Source organism: Phaseolus vulgaris, chromosome 1 (genome assembly GCF_051622355.1).
Source record: "Phaseolus vulgaris cultivar YP4 chromosome 1, ASM5162235v1, whole genome shotgun sequence".
NCBI lineage: Eukaryota > Viridiplantae > Streptophyta > Magnoliopsida > Fabales > Fabaceae > Phaseolus > Phaseolus vulgaris.
The window spans coordinates 2,267,026-2,287,590 of NC_143498.1; the positions used below are offsets into that span (position 1 = coordinate 2,267,026).

The 20,565-nt window shown below is 32.2% G+C and overlaps 3 protein-coding genes across 3 annotated transcripts; 2 read left to right on the forward strand and 1 right to left on the reverse strand.

The window, feature by feature from the left end:
* Positions 1–73: 73 nt before the first annotated feature.
* On the forward strand, positions 74–3,569 carry LOC137816396 (dihydroflavonol 4-reductase). Its single transcript, XM_068619514.2, has 6 exons — positions 74–265; positions 1,552–1,721; positions 1,926–2,120; positions 2,231–2,390; positions 2,514–2,706; positions 3,296–3,569. Exons 1-6 carry the CDS (start codon positions 148–150, stop codon positions 3,477–3,479), a joined length of 1,020 nt encoding a protein of 339 aa, XP_068475615.1. The 5' UTR covers positions 74–147; the 3' UTR covers positions 3,480–3,569.
* A 1,112-nt stretch (positions 3,570–4,681) lies between these two features.
* Positions 4,682–11,015, reverse strand: AUL1 (auxin-like 1 protein). Its single transcript, XM_068619516.2, has 7 exons — positions 10,490–11,015; positions 6,466–9,638; positions 6,238–6,335; positions 6,092–6,157; positions 5,931–6,020; positions 5,585–5,761; positions 4,682–5,004 (listed from the first exon to the last, which is right to left on the reverse strand). Exons 1-7 carry the CDS (start codon positions 10,846–10,848, stop codon positions 4,969–4,971), a joined length of 3,999 nt encoding a protein of 1,332 aa, XP_068475617.2. The 5' UTR covers positions 10,849–11,015; the 3' UTR covers positions 4,682–4,968.
* A 5,954-nt stretch (positions 11,016–16,969) lies between these two features.
* Positions 16,970–19,633, forward strand: LOC137816400 (proteasome subunit alpha type-1-B). Its single transcript, XM_068619518.1, has 2 exons — positions 16,970–17,460; positions 18,859–19,633. The coding sequence occupies exons 1-2, from the start codon at positions 17,110–17,112 to the stop codon at positions 19,348–19,350; spliced, it is 843 nt and encodes a 280-aa protein (XP_068475619.1). The 5' UTR covers positions 16,970–17,109; the 3' UTR covers positions 19,351–19,633.
* Positions 19,634–20,565: the final 932 nt, after the last annotated feature.

Here is a 20,565-nt window from a genome sequence, read left to right on the forward strand (position 1 = left end):
ATCAATTAAAACCAAAATTCACTTCGAACTCTAATTCCTTCCCAGTTGGTTCTATAAAAGCATGTTCATTTTTCATACACTCTCTAACATTTCATTTTGAACATAAGCATCACAGTTAGAGAAGAAAAAACACAGAGAGAAAAAAAAATGGGTTCAACTTCCGAATCCGTTTGCGTCACCGGAGCTTCTGGTTTCATAGGATCATGGCTTGTCATGAGGCTAATGGAGCGTGGCTACACCGTTCGAGCCACCGTACGCGACCCAGGTCTCATTCTTACATCACTTTTTTTTTTAATTTCTAAGAATTATCTACAAGTATTTCAAATTTTGATACATTCTTACAATTGAGAAGTTCGGACACTCATCTTAAATGGTGTGTCGGTGTCCGATACGAATATCGGACACCGACACTCGTATGACACATGTAGGACATGTATCCGTGAAATATCAAATTTAAAAAGTATTTGTTAGATTTCTGACAATTCTAGTACGGTTCTAACACAATTTTAAAAAAGAAAAATACATTAATTTTCTAAAAATTCAAACTTTATTGTATAAATTGTTATTATGATTATAAAAAAAAAAAAAATCTTTGTGAACCAATCATGAAAAACATTTTTCTGCTCTAAAAAATAATCTGTAACATACTTATGCAAATAAATCTTTATTGTCAATTTATATAATTTATAATTATATAATATATATAGATCTGTGTCCTCGTGTCCTACATTTCAAAAATTTTACGTATATTCGTGTTCGTGTCGTATGAATGTTGTATGAGTGTCTGTGTCAGTGTTTGTACTGCATAGACTAAGACTCCGTCATGGTTTTACATAGTTTTAATTTATACTAAACATATATAACTTAAATTTATTGATAATGATAAATTCCATGAATATTTGGTATCAATATACAGTTATAAAAAAAATCAGTTTGGAAGCTCTACAACGATGGTATCATAAAAAGTACTGTTATACGAGTATTGTGTAGAATTGTTAGATGAGATTCAGCACGTGAAGAAGAAGGGAGATATATTTTTGTTTGTTTTACACTGAATACAACCCTCCATCGTAAAGTCAAACAGAGAAACTATCTTCCATTCAATGCACTTTCTTTTGGATGAACATCCTCATTTTATAATATATAAATAAATACAAATCTTATTTTTAAGTTATTTTTTAAGATTTAATTAGGTTTATTTTTTAATACGGTACGATAGTCTTTTAGAGTTTAAGATTTTATTGAATTTATTAAGTCATCCGTTTTCAGACATCTCTTAAATATATAGTCTTGCATCTGAATTGATCGGTTTCGATATAAGAGTGTGTATTAAAAATCATATATCATTAGAAATAAAATATTTCATAGTATATAAGTGAATGTAAAACTCGGTTTATTAGGTTATAATTAAATCCATTTTCTAATAAATTTCAACCCAAAATCTTGATTACAAAATAAATGTTATCTAACCTGCTATGAAACTATTGAAAATATATAATTATGTAGTGTTTTATGTTAATTATTATATACACGTGCATGTATACCCTGCAGAAAACATGAAGAAGGTGAAGCATTTGGTGGAACTTCCAGGTGCAAAGACGAAACTGTCTCTATGGAAAGCTGACCTTGCTGAAGAGGGAAGCTTTGACGAAGCCATTAAAGGCTGCACAGGAGTTTTCCACGTCGCAACCCCCATGGATTTCGAGTCCAAGGACCCTGAGGTACCAATTGTTCTTTTATAACTACTTCTCTGAAAATTTTGAATTAAGGTACCAATTGTTGTTTTATAACTACTTCTCTGGAAATTTTGAATTAAGTTGTTATAATCTATGTAGTACAAATACGACATGGTATATACTATTTAAGATATGTGTCTGAGTGTTTTATAATTATAACACGGTTAGAAAAATTGAGTGAAAATGCAGAATGAAGTGATAAAGCCTACAATAAAGGGGTTAGTGGATATCATGAAAGCATGCGTGAAGGCCAAAAGTGTGAGAAGGATTGTCTTCACATCCTCAGCTGGAACTGTGGATGTTGCCGAGAAGTCAAAGCCTTTTTATGATGAGAACTGTTGGAGTGATGTTGAGTTCTGCAGAAGGGTCAAAATGACTGGTTGGGTTAGTTCATTCTATCTATTTATCTTGGTGTTGTTTTTTTTCATACGACATTAAGGTTTAAGGTTTAGTGTTTAAGATTTTTATTGATTTTCTATCGTGTTTCTTTGTAGATGTATTTTGTTTCAAAGACACTGGCGGAGAAAGAAGCTTGGAAATTTGCCAAAGAGCATAACATAGACTTTGTCTCAATCATTCCACCTCTTGTTGTTGGTCCTTTTCTCATGCCTACAATGCCACCAAGCCTAATCACTGCTCTTTCACTCATCACAGGTGCATTACACGAGGAGAACCAACAAACATTCAGAATCAATCACACATAATTTAATCACTTTCTGTTTACGATTTCAACTTGCATTAATATGTTGGAATGATACTTGGTTTTTGAATTAGCAGGAAATGAAGGGCATTACCATATCATAAAGCAAGGCCAGTTCGTGCACTTAGATGACCTTTGTCTTGCTCATATATTTTTGTTCGAGAATCCAAAAGCAGAAGGGAGGTACATATGCTGTTCGCATGAGGCTACCATTCATGACATTGCAAAACTGCTGAACCAGAAATACCCTCACTATAATATCCCCACAAAGTAAGACTTCTCAATTTTTGTCATTTCTATCAATTGAATTCATTGCATGTAGAGAATGTTATAGAAATAATAATAATACTATCACGCTTAAGTTAGTAGACTTTAAACCTAACACAATTTTGTAAAATTGACTTATAAGATGAGGTTTGCAGTCTCACTTGTATATTATGAAATATTTTTATCTCCAGTCGATATGGAATCTCCATCATACTCCTTTACATCGAGACTATCTAGTCGATATGGGATTTTCATTACACCCCTTTACGTTGAGTCTGTTTAATCGATGTGGGATATACATCAACACCCCTTTACGTCGAGACTGTAACTCGTGTGTATGACTATATTTATTAGTAGTCTGATAACGGTACGACAGAAGGAAAGAGACCTAATAAAGCCAATAAATCTTGTTAGAATAGGTTCTAAATAGTTTTAATATCATATTAAGAAGTTGATTTTAAGTCTAATTCAATTTTACAAAATCGGTTTATAAGATGAGATTTGTATAGTATAATATTAGATGAATATGTATGGATCATGGATGAGTTAAAAGTGTATATATGCTGTACTAATTGTGGTCATTTTGATGCAGGTTCAAGGATATTCCAGATGAATTGGAAATTATTAGATTTTCTTCGAAGAAGATCACAGACATGGGCTTCAAGTTTGAGTACAGCTTAGAGGATATGTTCGCAGGAGCTGTTGAGACCTGCAGAGAAAAAGGGCTTCTTCCTCAACCTGCTCAAACTCCTGTTAATGGCACCATGCACAAATAGTTATGCTTTCATCTCTCTTGTTTCCAATAAATATGTATGCTCAAGAATCCATCTTTCATCATAATTTTAATAAATTTCTTCGTTTAACTATATCTGTCTGTATTCGCATTTTTTATCATGTTATTTTATTTTTAACAAGTTAAAATTTATTTTTTATATTAATTCTAATTTAAATTTATTAAAGAAAATGCATATATTGTTATTTTTTATTTTATATGACTTTATTTATTATATCTATAGGATTATACTTTTTTAGTATCAAATAAAATGTGTGTATATAGTTACTTTTTGTGGACGTAGTAGTTTCTTTTCAAATATTATTAAAGATAACTTAAAGATAAAAAATGTGTACATTAAACGAAAGAATTTTAATTATACATTACCATAGATAAATTTGTTACAAATTGAAATTTAATTGGTCACAACGAGTCTCTTATATGTCAATAAATTCATAACATGCTAATTAACCCTGACATAAATAACTAAATTAATGACATTTTTCATATATAAAAGTCACTCTCAGTAAGAAAAACCAAACTACAACAACATATAAAGACTTAAGATTGGAAATGCGATAATCAGTTTCACATTTTATACAAAAATTTGTATTGATTTATAATAAATATTAGTATCAATGTTGCTATTTATAACTCTTTTAAAAACATCTTATTAAACACATGTATTTGAACTTATTCCAAATTCTCTTAAAATGCATGCCTTTATCAACTACCAATAAACAAACAACTTTTTCCATGATTCATTTGATATAAATTCTTTTTCAAGATTTCATTCTATTTACTTACTTTTATAAGTAAATTAACAATACAACTAACTTCTTCAATTTTTAATAGATTACCTATTTTTCAATACATTATAATTACTTCTATAAATTACCTTTATATCGATTTATAACATTAACTTTTTGATAACCATTTATTTCCTCCAAACATAATTAAGTCCATCCAACACTTCCATTTTTAACACAAATGAATGTATATCTAAAATATATCAATTTACAGCTTAGCATTATTGATGTTCATAAATACATTAATTTGATTCCTTTTATGGAAATTTTCTAGTAATAACAAGTATTTAATGAAAACTGAAAATTAAGAATTCCAACTAAATCTACAAACACCCTTAGACCCCTTAGGTGTTGAAATTATAGAGCTAAGTAAAGGCTTTGAAACTGGGAGATATACTTGTGACAAGAATTATGTTCTAATAAAATTCAGAATAGTTTCTAGCATGTTTATACAGTCAAAACATTTTCAATCAGCCAGCTATATTCTGGATAAATTATTCTATAATTAATTAAAGGCCTGCCTGTAATAGGTGGAACTAATTAATAAAAATGTAGTACATGTTGAGCTATACAACAAAGATCCACCTCAGACCATGCATATTTGCTGATTTCTTTGAGATTACTTTTCATACAGTATTATAATGATGCACTTGAATCATCAGACAGCCCAACACTAACCAATGTTTATCGTTCTTCCATGTTAAATCTGTTCCAAGCATCCTGGGACAATTAAACAAAATTTCAGAAACATGCATCCATACATTTTAATAATCCTACAGAAAGAAACATGTCGTTTAAAAACTGGTCGTCTGATTCCTAACAGTGACTGACACCATCGTCTTAGTTCAACCCAGGCAACGCAAGAAAAATATACTTTATTTTAGCCTGTGCCTTTATTTTGGGAGGATTTTTATTACAATTGATATGATAAAAAGGAATGTTTGATGTAATTAATGTTGTCATGGTTTTATTATTATGATAGACTGATTACGGTAGCCAAGTTATGTTACAATAAAAAATTAGATTTTGCACATGAATATGATTTTATACATTTTATAAAACATAAATGAAAATAACAGTTTTGCTTCAACAAAATTTATTTTATACTACATGGAAAAGATATCATAAATTAAATGTTATTTCCAAACATGGGTCTCATGGTACTAAGTACCATGGAAAGATTCAAAATCCCAATCACAACTATATAAGGTTTAATAAAAAAAGGTGCAAGGGAAACCCATTTAGAACCATGGTGTCAGCAGAGTTGTTAACAACTAAAAAGAACAAATGAAGGCCAAACCTTTAGAAGATCAAAAACCTTCTCGCAGATGTACTTTTGTTGAATGCTTGCTCCCCGCTGCTGCAGCTTATCAGGATGCACAAAAAGAGTAGCTTTACGATAAGCTTTCTTTACTTGGGGGGTGGTTACTACATCTGTCAAAGGAATCGGTTGCCAACCACCGTCGGGGCCAAGAATCTGCAAAACACAATTTTGATACCAAGTAAATGAAAATTTCCTCCAGGTCTTAAAACAACAGAGTGCTTTCAAAAATGATATATTTTTATGAGTTCTTATCTATCTAGCATGGCATAACAGTCTCAAAATATGCACTGAGCTTAAACAAAGTTAGGATGTTTACACATACATATTGTAATGTAGAAAGCAATGCCCTCAAGTTTCCTGTTTTTCCACTTGACCATCTTTTAACATCAGCATCAAGAACTTCTGCTACCCTCTGCAACAAAATAAGATTTTGTAAGACAAAATGTGAAACATGGGAATCGCAAAACTTGATAGAAAAGTTACATTTCTCTCCTCTTTCTCCTTCTGCACAAGCCGGTCACGCGTATTCTTTTCTGCAAGAGCATGTGCCTGCATCCGAAACAAAGAATGAACAAACAATATGACAACTTAATTTGTACAAGAGATATTTGGCAAAACCAGGACCGTACCACACGTTCCCCTATTCTCTGATGCCTCTCAAACCTAGCTTTACATCTCTGAGCAGAATCGCCATTAGCTCCATCAAATGCATCAGTAGAATCACGAACTTTATGAAAATACAATTTGTACAGAATCAATAAATATTTAAACAGAAAGCACAGAAATAAAGAATATATGATACAAGATAAAAGATAGGGTCAGATATAGCGCAATCAAAACATGTTAACATCACATACCACCATAGCTGAAAGATTTTGAATGGAAATTTTGCTTCATTGCATTATCACGGGAAGCCGCAAAGCCTGCAACAGGTTTGTCAGATTTATTTCTTGCATCAGAGGCAGCTCTCTCAGAAAGTGCCCTTTCTAGGGCCCGTGCCCGTGCCTCTGAAGTTGCTCTCTCCACAGCAGCACGTTCAGCTTTAAGTTTTGCCTCCATAGCAGCCTTCTCAGCTGGGGTCTTCTCATTTGCCTGACTAGTGGTTTTTCCTAGCCTTTCTCGTCCGTCAGAAATGTTTTTCTGACGTGCTTCTGCAGCAGCTCTCTCTTGAGCCGCCCTTTCTCTGGCATCAGCAAATGCCCTTTCACGTGCTTCACGAATTGCTCTTTCTACAGCTAATTTCTCCTTTTCTTTTTCTCTCTCTTTTGCTGCATCGAGTTTTTTGAGGTGTTCCCTTGCCTGCTCTTCCTTATGCAAGTTGTCATTTGCTCCCTTCTCTTCCATTGCGGATGCTTGATTACTGTCCCTCGTATTGCTGTGACTTGATTCAACCTTCTCCTCTTCTTTGGAGGGACTTGATTTCCAATCAGAGGTACTGGGTATCTGGGATTCGTCTAGAATGTCTTCTTTGTCAAACAAAATCTCCCCATTGGAGGAGTTAGATCTATTCTCGTCCACATCTTCATCTAATGCATCTCTTGTGTCCTTTGCATCCTTGCAGATTTCAACAGACTCAGGAGTTGTGTCTTCAACAGGCATTTCCAGATTGCAGTAATTTTCTGACTTTTCCCAGCACTGATCTAAGTTTTGCCTAGCCTTTATGTCAGTGTCACCAGTATTTGTAGCAGCACCTTCGGAAGTCTCTGTTTCAAATATATTTTGTATTTGACTGTCTGCTTCATTGAGTTCAAGGGCAACTTGAATGAAGGAAGAAGTCTCATCTGCATGTTTATCAAGGAAATCATTTGTCTCATGAACCGGGTCTGTTTCTTCATATCTCTCTTGTTGAAATGAATCACTACTTGCTCCCGATATACCATCCAGCACATCAGATGAATGCACCTCTAGATTTACTTCCAAAGTTTCCTCATTTTCAGTGATTATATCAGCTGCCTGAGTCTTGTTCAACTTCTCACTTTCATCTGGCTCATAGCTTGAACTGGTTTCTGTGGTCTTGCCAGTTTTCTCTGCGTTTACCTCCTCGCAACAAGGATCAGATAGAGTCACTCTAACTGGCTCCTTGTTATCTATCCTTTCCCTTGTATTTCCATCCACCAGTTGAGTGGCTCCTTCAAATCCAGTCTCACTTGCTTGGGCATCTAGAACCATGTCACTTCCATATAATTCACTTTTCTTAGTAGTTCTTTCGAAAATTTCTTCCTTAGCATGAATATGGTCCAGGGTATCCTCCAGTATTTCCTGCATACAAATATTGCTAAAGCTATTATCAGTGCCTTCTCTGGCTTCTCTCTGACAGGAATGTTCAGTCTCTTGACTGAAATCCAGAAAACCAGAATCATTTATTTTATTTCTATCCTCTAAACACCCAAAGTTCTCTGTGGCTTCCTCCATATTAGTCAAATTTATGGCATGTAGACTGCACACACTCTCATTGTCAAGTGGTTCCAGAACCTCTGCCGATTCACATTCTTCCAGTTCACTGAACACATCAACTTTATTCTCACTTCCGTTTAGCTCTTCAGTAATATTCTTCTCAGCCTGTCGTGGTTCCTGAATAGCTCTCAAATTTATTTTGCATTCTTCTAGCTCAAAGGACCCTTCAAATTTGTTGCCATCTTCTGGTTCACAAGCAATTTTTTTCCCATTACCTGTTATTAACCCTTGCCCACCAAGATTGCTTTCATAGACTTCCGGTTCATTAAAAGATTTAACCCTATTCTCAACTTCCACATTTTCAAATACCTCCTGAATCATATTTGTCTCATCTACTACATCTTGACACCTATGTTTAGTTTCTTGGACAAGTTCTTCATATGCACTTGCTTCATTGTCTGCATGGAGCTTCTCTTCATTATTCTCCATCCCCCAATACTCCCTAACCATTTCTATCGTTTCATCACATTCTTCAGGTTTTTCAGGTGTATTCCTATCTGTTGTATCAAAGTACTGCTCGCTCTTGTTTGCCTCTTTCAGCTCAAGTGTTTTTCCCTTATGATTTGATTCTTTTTGTTCAACCTCTTTCTCATGTTTTGCTTGATCTGATTTCATCTTCTTCTGTGTTTCGCCTACAACTTCTTTAGCACCACAGGTTTCTTCTGCCCCCAGATCTGGCCTCACTTTCTCCATTCTCATCGTTGACTTCCCTACCTCAGAAGAAGCATTTAGAGAAGAATCCTTTTCTCTTAATGTTAGCTTTCTATCAAGTTTCATTGTTCTATGAGTGACTTTAGCCTCTCTTTTCCCCTCAGCTTTCAATTCAATATTAGACTTACGTTTGACACGATCAGGAAAACCTTCTTTCTTTCTTCTCATCAATTCTTTTGCAACATTCATTCTTGCTTGAGCCTCTTCCATTGCCTTTCTTAAAGCAGCTACACAAGCAGCTACCTCTGAATTACAGTCTACCATGTCATCTGAATATGGTGGCGAATCTGCACCAGCAACACCTTCGGATGAGCTACTTTTAGATGCCTGGAATTTCATTGCCGTTGATTTCAGAGCATCTCCTTTTTGTTTATTCATGTTAGATTCTGTAGTCTCTGATCGAGGAACTTTAACATGATGTGTTCCATTACTGATCTCACATGCATCAAAAAACAGATCAGTGGAATCAGATCTATTTTTAACTTTTACTCCATTGTTGGAAGACTGTTTCTTAGAATTATCAGCTGAAGCACTAGTATATGACTTAGTAGAATGTGCAGCTTCTTTTATCCCCTCATCAACGTGACTACCAGAATAAGTATCTTGTGCTACTGGTATAGACTTATTAGCTCCGTTTATCTTCATTGGCTTGACTTCTTCGATTAATCGAGTGTAAGCAGGGATTGCATGGAGTTGAGCTATATGTGTTGTCCCACTTGTTCCATTTTCACTTCCTTGGTTAACTTTATGATATGACATATTGACCCTTTTGGCATCATGGGATGACCATGATTTCACTGGAATTTCCTTCGAACAAGTAGTAAGCTCTGGCTGGAAAGATTGGTTTTCTCCTTTGATCTTACTCCTACAGAATAATAAATGTCAGGAAAACCATTAATTTAATGTTAACATCGCCCTCCTAAGCAGCCTCTGAGAACTTGGTTAGTTACCAATGCTACAAAATAGATTTGCACAGTAAAGCAATTTTCCAAAGACGATCTCCAACCATCCACAAAGACCAATTTATGAATTTGATTAATATTCACATCCTAGGCCCCTTCTTGGGGATTTTGCTAAATCTCGCATAAATGTGCACCAAATTTGGTACAATACAAGCATAAATTCACATTTAACGAGTACAAAACCCTATTAGTAAGATCATAATGTCATACACTAGATTCCCTTTGCAACTAAAAACTCAGTATATTTCAGGTAGTTGTATTTAAAAAGTTGTCTAGATCCCGATTCCCATGTCCAATCTAAATTTTAAAATTATAAATCTATCGTAAACCTTAACCTATAAGAACTCCTCCACTGGTGAAGTAGAATAAAAGGAATGCCAAAAGGGCTCAACCAGTTCCGCGAAACAGTAGATTCTCATTGATTCGTTTTCTATAAGTGACTAAAAAAGTAAGGTATTATTAGCTTTGTTGTCCACTAACGTGCTCAGAGCACAACACAAATAATTAAATAAATAAATAAAAATAGCAAAGGAAAATGCAGTTTCTCTTCTCACAGAAATAGCTTACATGACCGACAGAGCGGTCAAAATGGAAGGGACGCAGAAACATAGCCATGTCCAAAAAACAAATATTCTCGAATCGAATCTGGATTCCAAGCAAAACACCAACACGCAAGCACATTCACTAATCCAAGTCACATTAAGTTAAAACCCTAACAAAAAAATAGAAAAAAAAAATCAGCAAGCAAACTCACCGTATAGTGAAGCTATCTTTCTCCACAGGCTCAGTCACTAACTCCTCGAAGGGCACGGCAGCGTCAAGGCTCCCAAACCCGCCGAAGACCATTGAGTAATCGACCCTCGACCGCCCAACGTCGTCGATCTTCTTCTTCCTCTCGCTGAGCTCCGGAAGTTCCAGAATAGGAATAGAGGAGCCGAGCGAAGCTCCGGCGGCGCCGAAAATCTCGCGGTAATCGTCGAATTGAGAGGAGAAAGTCGGAGCGCGAAGCTTGACTGGAGCGGCGAAAACGCCGTCGTACGCGGATCTTCCGGAGACGCCGTAGCCGTTGGAGAGCTTCTTCGTGAGAGTCGCGGCGGCAGTTCCGAACTCCATGACGGAGACGACGACGGCGAAGTTCTTCTCCTTATTCTTCTTGCTCGCGACGCTTCTCTGACTTTGCAAAACTGGTTCAGCAAGAGTCAGAGACACGGAGAAGAAGAAAAAATTGTGAGAAGAAAAAAACAGAGAGTGATGAGAGTTTTATTGCAACTGAATGAGAGGGAAAAAAAATCGCGGTGTAACCGTCGAAAAAACACGATCAACGTGTGGGGGCACGCACTTGCAACCGGCTGTTTCGGTCTCTGACTCGTAGCTGTTCTCCTCTGACTCGTAGCGGTGTGATGGGAAGGTCCACGGGTGACTGGAGGAGCAGGTAAATGTCATAAACATTTCTAGGAAACAAGGGTATGTCTCCTGTGTTGTCGTTTTGCTGCGGAATAGTTCAGAGTCCAATCAGTACTATATAACGTCACTAAGGGGTACTTTCGGAACTTTCAGCAAAAAGTGGGGTAAGGCATGTTAATTCAGGAGTTGTGTATAAGAAATAATCTTTTTAATATAATTATTGTTCATTTATTTCATTTTTAGTAAAAGAATTAATTTTGTATTTAAAATCTCTTAATCATTAATATAATTAAATACATTGTCATTAATAATTTTTGCAAATATTTATTAGATTGAGTATAATTAATTTCAAATTGAGTTTTTTCTCTTTATTTTTTGTTATATAAATTAAAAAAATTCCATATTTTTTAAAATTAATTATACATTAATATTTTATTGAATTTTTAATAAATATATGCAATAGTTAAAAAAATTATTTAAACATATGTTCAAGTATTTCAACTATTAATAGAGTTTAAACAAAGTTAATAGAATTAAAAAAAAAAATATTGTAGGAGTTTTTCACTATTAGAAAAAAAAAATTATTTATTATATTGATTAAATTAGATATTAGTTTAGATAAATTAGTAATATTTAAATTAATTTTTATTATTTAGAAATAACTTCTAAAATATTATTTAATAAATCAAAGTTTTAGTTATCAAATTAGTAATTAATACTTATTTATAATTGTTTAGTTTATAAAATAATATATAGTGTAATGAAGAGATAATTAATTATTTTATTACTAAAACTAGTTTTTATTTAATGATTTTTTTAATATTTGATTATTTTTTATCTAAAACGTTCTATTAAACTATGTTGACAGGATATATAAAATAAAAACTATTTTTCGTTTTAAAATATATATTTCTATGGACAATGACGAAATTTGCAATAAACTTACAAAAAAATATTTAAAAAATGTGACGATACAGCTCACATAAATTAAAATATAACAAAATGACTCCTACAATAAAAATATTTGATTTCTTTAGTTACTAAAGTTTTTTTTTTGTGATAATATATTTTATCCTTTAAAAATGTATATTTAGTTCTGTTTCAGTAATAACATATTTCAAAATATATATAAGCTTCCATTTTTTTCCTTAATTATGTTTTAAATAAGATTTACTCTTAAACTATTTTTTTTGTGGTTCTCACGTTATTTTCTATAGCTTTCTAAGTATCATTTTATTAGTGAGATAGTCATACTCAACCTTGTTTTAATAGTAAAGAAATAAAATAATGCTTTCATATCACTCAACTATATTTCAAATAAATTTTAATTAAGAATTTATTTATATTTATATGAAAATTATCGTATTTTTATTTTCAAAAAATCAGTTATATAAGATTTTTTTTGAAGAAACATAGTGTGTCACTTAAGATTCTTCAGTGATATTTTTTTCCAAAAAGAATAATTTTTTGAAATTCACTTTTCTTTTTAGTTTCACTTTACAACTATTTTTTAAAGTATATTATATTTAATTAATCAAAATAAATAAAAACAAAAAAAATAATATTATTAGTTGTAAAAATCACAATGTCAAACTATGATCATAAGCAAAAATAAAAGGGTAGTTTGGGTATATGAAAGAGGTGTTGTGGTCGTTGAAGAGTTGGTGCGGTTTCTTGCGCTGCTTACTAAATACAGCTGTCGCTATTTAGTCATTTTATTATTCATTGCCAATGGACAAAAACACGGAAATATTGCTTCTACTTTTCTTTTTCAGACAAAATTAACTCATGATAATTTTATTTAATTAATTATTTTTCTTTCACATCAGCATAGTATTTAAGGTTTATAGTTTTGTATAAAAAAATAATTATTTATTTTCGTACTATAAAAAAATATGTGAAAAATGTAAGAAAATTTTGACCAAAATATTGTATATTTGTATAATACTTTTGTTACAACATCAAATTTGAGAGATAGTATCGTTAGGGTTAAACACCGCATCTGTAGTATTTAAGGTCGGTTGTCTGTGAAAACGAAAATGTATCTCAAGTTTTACGGTAAAGAAAAATTCACTCTTAAATTTTGATTGGGGAAACTTGTTTCGATACACTAATATATTCTTACATGGTTAAGGAGTCGATATTATATATTTTATATACTCATTTTTTCTCTAACTCACTGAACTGTCTTTTAAGAATAAAATAAAATCGTGATAAATGACCGACCTCCAAAACAAACAATATCTCAAATATGACTCTAATAAAATCTTTCAAACTTAAAAAATCAAAAAAATTCAAAACTGTTAAAAAGGAAGATATATATAAAAAAAAATGTTAGGAACTGTCCTATAACAATATTTAACTATAGGTTGAGTCCATAATTATATAAACATTAATGAGTAATAAATATATTGAGATAATAATTAAATATTTATTTAATGCGTATTTATTTTTATTGTATAATTTAATGATTTACAATAAGTATTTTATAATGGGGACATAAATTATTCTATTAACGGTTTTTAATTTAGATGTGTATTGAAACTCATAGGAAACAGTGCATTGCATGGTTGTCTGCACATGTTATTTATTATTTAATAAACTAAATGTAAAGAACAAACTTTTAGATATAATCCATTATTATTTTAAATATTATTACAATAATTACTATATAGAATAAATATCACTTGACATATTATTTTGAAAAGACTTCAAGGATAAGCACTTGCTTTCTTAATACATATAACATTTAAATTAATAAACAGTTAAATAAATAATTAAAAGAGTGCGTCCTAATAAAAATTAAAAAATTAAAGTTTTATTACGCACGTTATAGACTTAAAAGTTTATTCAGATATTATAAATAGATAAAAATATGAATGTATATATTTTAGAAGAAAAAAAATAAAGAAAAGGACATATTGATTTATAATTGAAATAAAGAATCAAATATATAATAAACATGGTCAAACTTGAGAACGTTGATATGTAGTAAACTCAAACAAACAAAAAAAAAACTAGGACCACTTGTATAAATTACTCAAATTAAATAATCTAAGTGAATTTTTTTATGTATTTTTCTATCACATACTTATTTTTTTTTCTATTTGAATATATTTTAATAATAATAGAATCAATGTTTTCTTAGAAAATATTGTTACAAATACCCTATATTCTTATATTTTTATTTTGTTTCAAATTCTTATTATTTGTTATTTTTAAATAATTTATTTACATATATATAACATGTTCAAACCAAACAAACATTATAATATATTTTCATACCATCAACAATTAAGTTTATAGTTAACGTTATATTTAAATTTACTTATCCATTAAAAAAATCAATAAATATAAACTAATTTTACAGATAAAAACTAGTAATTATTTCATCGAAACATTTCATGCAATATTATTCTATTTGAAAAGAAAAAATCTACATGGCTTGAAAACTTTAACTCACTACACTATCACATTTATTGTTAAAGTATTTATGTTTTAATTTTATTGGCATGTAATGAAAACAATGTGATATGTTACCTATTGGTTGTTGACAATGTTGATGGAATTGATGTTGCAATTTTGGCTAAAATTAAAGCTACCTTTCATCTCTCCATTTTTCTTCCTTAAATTTGGTACATGCAAATTCACTTATTTCAACATTATATATATTTGATTTGTTACAACAAAAATAACAACTAAACTAAAAAGATAATAATAAAAAAGTAATATAATTTGTGTACTGGGTCGAGAGATCGAAAGATTCTGAGCATATTAAAAATTAAAATAATATAAATAAATAATAGAATAATATAACACTACATTAAGGTCCAATAAATAAGATTAAAAAATATTTAGTAACTGCAAGGTGTGAAAAGTAAAAGTCCAACAACGAACATTATAAATAGATGATCTGTTTAAGGCACACAAACTCACTCCAAAGTAATTATAGACCTAAAAATCGAGAGTTGACCCAGATCCAATAACTGAGTGATAGTCCACGTTGAGTAAAAATTCAAAACCAAAACAAACTATTTAGAGAAAAAACTCTCAAGAATTAGTGTAGGATTTTTGAATTGTGCCAATGTGTTTCATGAATAATACTTAAAGATAGTTTTTGAAACCCTAAAACATAAATCAATAAAGCACAACTACCATTCCACATTAATAATCAATTTCAAAGAACATAACACATAGCTACCTAAATAAAAAAATAAGATCAAAGACAAAAACAAAATGAAAAGAAAGTCCAAGCATGTGCTATCAAAGCAACAACCAACAAGTTAGTTGTAATTGTAAAGTGATATTTGTTTAACAATTGAGAAAGTAGATACCCAATAATGAACAATCACCATCATAAAGGTAATGAATGGAAGAAGATACCAAGAAAGGAGTATTGGAGAATCTGGAATTAATGATAACATTGGTCGTTTCCAATGTCTAAAGCATCAAAGTTCAATGCCACTTTCACTTTTGTTTTCAACAAAATAACATAAACAATGTTCTACATGTATGAGTGTGCCAGATGCTTTAATCAACAAGGGAAAAGTTGCTCTATCTTATTCACTATGTTGGCTTTTAATTCTTTCATTTCAAATAATACATTTATCCTTATTTTCTCTTATGTTTTTTCATGTTTATAAAATTAATTTATGTGATCTTAAAAAATAAAATATATTCCCAATTCTAGATTTTGGAATACAATTTTCTTTCCTGCACCCCTACATTTTTCTTCTTGCACCCCCACAATTTTCTAAATCCCGAAATTGGCCTTAACATTTTATTTGAAAAAGGACACCGTGGTTACCGGAAATAGAAATCTGGGAGTGTGCTACGGATTCAGCAATCCAGAACTGAATTTTTTTTTTTCGGATGAGGGGGTGTTCCAGAAACAATTTTTGCAATCCGGAAGTCTAATTCTATTATGGATTCATGGATCCATAATATTTTTTTTTTAAATTACAGATTTTTAAATCCAGAATGCATATTTATATTACGGATTGGTGGATTTGGAATTTTTTTTAATGATGCATTTTTTGAATTACGGATTGGTGGATCCGAAATTTTACCAGAAGTGTCAATCCGAAATTTTTCCAGATTCCATAATCCATAATGCAAAAAATAAATACAGTTCAAGTGCATTTAGGGTTTTTAAAGAATAATAGGGATAATTTAGTCTTTGCATAACATTATGGGTGTGCAGGAAGAAAAATGTAGGGGTGCAGGAAGAAACTGCCTTCATTCAAATATATCCTTAATCCAAAATCCGTAAGGCCCAATAGATGCATCATGCAACTTCAGCCCACGTTCTTCGAGAAGTTTTTGGCAATTTCTTTATTCACCTCCATGTTTTCTTCCTGCTCCTTCATAAATATTTCAATTTCAAAATTATCATTCGCAAAAAGTGGAGTATTTTTTTTTCATTTTTGAATGGTATAATTCATAGACCTTCCCAATTCTAGATTTTGGAATACAATTTTGTTTCTTGAATTCGAAGGTATTTTTTGGGATTGAAAATATATTTAATGTATTTTCGAATCCAGAAAATACCTTTCAAACTGCATAATTTACAAAACAAAATTGAATTCTGAATTCTAAAGTTCAGAATGCATTTTTGAACCAGAAAATACCTTTTATTGTATTTTGAATACTAAAATTCGAAATTTTGTAATCTAAAAGTCATTTTTAAAAGGGGTAATGTGATATTTTCTGAAAATGATGGGGTGCAGGGAGAAACACCCTAAGTCTTAATATTTATTTTGGGCCGGTCCAATGTGTGGGAGCCCATTGGGTTTGTGGACTAAGCAGTCAAACGTGGGTTTACTTGTCCAACATTGAAGGGGCGGGGCGGGGCGAGAGGAGAGAGAGAGAAAGAGTTCTTGAGAAAGAAGAAAAGTGTTGCAATAAAGAGAGACTGAAGAAGAAGAAAAGCGAAATGGTTTTGGTTTTGGTTTTGATTTTGAATCGAGAATGTTCCGAAATCAGTACGATACCGACGTGACGACATGGAGCCCGGCGGGGCGGCTGTTCCAGGTGGAGTACGCGATGGAGGCGGTGAAGCAGGGTTCGGCGGCGATCGGTCTCCGATCCAAGACGCACGTGGTTCTCGCATGCGTCAACAAGGCCAACTCCGAACTCTCCTCGCACCAGAAGAAGATCTTCAAGGTCGATAACCACATCGGCGTCGCCATCGCCGGCCTCACTGCCGACGGCCGCGTCCTCTCACGCTACATGCGATCCGAGTGCATCAACTATAACTACACCTACGAGTCCCCTCTCCCCGTCGGCAGACTCGTCGTTCAACTCGCCGACAAGGCACAGGTCCTCATTCCCTTCCATTCCACCTAGGGTTTGCTTTTCTTCAATAATGACTATCTCTCCGCAATTTTAATTGTTGGAATTGGAACGACTCGTCTAGGGTTCCGCTGTTTAATTTCGATTTTAGGTGATTCGATTAAACTGTGAATTGCGTGTAGCGTGTTTGTTTAAATTCTGAACTGTGAATGCGATTAAACTATAAATGATGTTTTTCTCTATTAGTTTCATCGTCATGTTTCAACTATTTTACTTCATTGTTATTTATTGTTCCTAGGTTGATGGTGATTCGTTGTGTAAAACATGACTTACTGATTATAGTGAGTTTCTTTTTCTTATGTTTATGGTGTGAAGTATAAACTATCTAGTTTTTGTTACGATTATAGTATTTAAAATTGTCTGCGTCCTGCTATCTTGCTATAGAATTTTCGAAGTTTGTTGTATGTGCTGCTCTTTGAGATGCTATTGTATTTGAAATTCATGTGTGGTAGAGGCCTTGGATTCTATTTTTGTTGGAAATTTTAATAGCACACAGTACCACCAAGGTTTCTGTTTACTGTGTGAAGGATGATAATATTTATGTTTACATCATGGCAAGTTATGCAGCCGTGTCATAGTTATTATGTCATGCAAAATCTATGTAGAGATGGCTGTTTTATGAAGTGAAGTATAAAACGAATTATTATGTTGTTGAAGTTGTTATAACTTGCTCGTAAAAGACCTAGTTGAATTAGGTTCAAGCTGTCAAATGTAAAACAATAACTTGGATTTTACTTACTGTGGTTTAAGGATCTTTGTGTACATAGAGATAGAAAGTATGCTGAGCAGCCTTTTTAGGAGAAGTAAACCTCCCCATCTTTTTTCAGGCTCTTGAATGTAGCTGCATTATTGCAATCTGCCTGTTTAGTTCACAATCAACAAAAATATTAGAATTGGATTAGCTAATCTACATTTTGTTTGGAGAAAACTTTTCTGTAAGCACTTATAGGAGAGAAAAGTTACGAAGGAAAAAAATAGTTTCTCCATAAGCTTAAATTAGCTTATCCATCGGTTAAACTCAAATTTTGGAAAAGTTAATTGGAAAAAACTTCTACAAATTAGGTCCATGTATGAACTGATTTTAATCTATAAAGATGGAAAATTCATTTTTCCTTATTTTCTCTCTCTTAAAAGTTTTTGAGAGAAGTTTCTCCAAACATGTTATTTCTATTATATGCTGTTATACTTGTGTAACTTGCGCTTTAGTCATAGAAAGTTGAAAAAATAGGGTATGGGAGACAAAAGTTTGCGCGTGTATCTGCAGAATTACACAGCAAACGAGGTCTGGGAATTATCTGCAAAATTTATTCGAACTGAAAAGATATATTTCTAATCAGTATTTGTGATGCCATTTTTGAGTTGCAGGTTTGCACGCAGCGGTCATGGAAACGCCCTTATGGGGTTGGTCTCCTGGTAGCTGGATTAGATGAATCAGGAGCTCACCTATATTACAACTGTCCCAGTGGAAACTATTTTGAATATCAAGCTTTTGCTATTGGGTCTCGCTCTCAAGCTGCAAAGACCTATTTGGAACGCAGGTTTGGTAACTTCATGGGCTCAACCCGAGAAGATCTGATCAAAGATGCACTTATCGCAACTAGGGAGTCCTTGCAAGGTGAAAAACTGAGGAGTTCTGTATGCACCATTGCTGTGGTTGGAGTTGGTGAGCCATTCCACATTTTAGATCAGGAAACTGTTCAACAGTTGATTGATACTTTTGAGATTGTGAAGGAAGAAGAACCTCCAGCTGAAGAAGCTGTGCCAGCAACCGAGCAGGATGCTCCCACCGACCAGGCTTCTGGTGCAGATCAAGGTGCTGCTGCTGGAGACCAAGGTGCTTCTCCAATGGAAACTTGATCATTTAAAATCGATTTCTAGAGGTGTTGAATACCAATATTTAAAAAGATGAGTAGGTTTCATATCGCTTCTGTCATGGGAGAAGACCTTGTTAGATTTTCTTTCCTTAATGTGTTTGCTTCTGCAATTCATCTTTCCAGATCATTGCAAACAATTTAATTGCTGTTTCATGGACTTGAACTCACAATTTGCAACAATTTTCTGAATTTCTGGCTTAAAAATGTTGTAACACTTTTTAATAACATTTTAATGGTCAAAATTTGTTCAAAAATTATAATTTTTAGTGGATTTCTTTTTTATTTAAGGACACTTTCCAGGATTTGTATCTTTTAATAAATTTTAATTAATTGTAGAGTTAGAAAAAGAATTAGAAAATGTGATGTTACCCCTCTTTTAATTGTTTTCACGGGTGACGTTATCTTTTAAATTGTGGAATAAAAGTTGCCTGACTTAAGTTGGTGTTATTTTAATGTTTTGGCAACATTTTACTCGAAGAAAGCTTCACTCAAACATTTTTTTATTGGTAAATAATTTCTGAGTTAAGTTTTGTTTATTATTATTTAGGGGATAAGTCCGATAGAGGATTAATGAGGAAGGTGGTTCTTGATAGAAATAGAAATCCTAAGCAAACACAAATTGACTAAAGGTAGAGAAAGAGAGAAACAAAAATAATTTCCAGTCATTAAAACATTATGTTATTATAATTAAATTAAAATTTCAATTATATTTATGATATTTAATAATTATTTTATATGTATAATAATAGAAAATAATAAATATTTTAATTTAGGGTTGATTTTTATTATTTTAAGAAGAAATTTAAAATACTGTTAAATATGTTTTAATTAAACAATTCAAATCGATTTTGACTAGTTTTATTACTTATTTATTTATTTTGAAATTGATTCTACCTCATTAATTTCGTGATTTATTTGAATTGATTACTTGATTCGTTAGATGGACCGGTCAGATTTCTAAAATAGAAAAAAATAAATAAATAAAGAATAAAATAAGATTTTTTGGAGGTGTTTGAATAGAAAGGAATAAAAACATAGAGAAGGGAATGGAAACATGAAAAAAAGAAAGAATAAAAAACAGTTAATAATGTAAAAACTATCTATGTATTATTATTGTAATTTTAAAATCTTTCAAATAATTTTTTTATTCTTATTAAATAAAAAATGAAAACATTTAGTAATTTTAACATATTAAATA

Bases quoted from the DNA above. Each gene is read 5' to 3' on its own strand.
- LOC137816396 (XM_068619514.2), top strand. From the start codon at position 148: ATGGGTTCAACTTCCGAATCCGTTTGCGTCACCGGAGCTTCTGGTTTC. The intron at 2,121-2,230 runs GTTAGTTCATTC...GTTTCTTTGTAG, and splicing joins GGGTCAAAATGACTGGTTGG to ATGTATTTTGTTTCAAAGAC. The intron at 2,391-2,513 runs GTGCATTACACG...TTGAATTAGCAG, and splicing joins TGCTCTTTCACTCATCACAG to GAAATGAAGGGCATTACCAT.
- AUL1 (XM_068619516.2), bottom strand. From the start codon at position 10,848: ATGGAGTTCGGAACTGCCGCCGCGACTCTCACGAAGAAGCTCTCCAAC. The intron at 6,336-6,465 runs GTATGTGATGTT...ATTTTCATAAAG, and splicing joins AAAATCTTTCAGCTATGGTG to TTCGTGATTCTACTGATGCA. The intron at 5,005-5,584 runs GTTTGGCCTTCA...TAATTGTCCCAG, and splicing joins AGGTTTTTGATCTTCTAAAG to GATGCTTGGAACAGATTTAA.
- LOC137816400 (XM_068619518.1), top strand. From the start codon at position 17,110: ATGTTCCGAAATCAGTACGATACCGACGTGACGACATGGAGCCCGGCG. The intron at 17,461-18,858 runs GTCCTCATTCCC...TTTGAGTTGCAG, and splicing joins AACTCGCCGACAAGGCACAG to GTTTGCACGCAGCGGTCATG.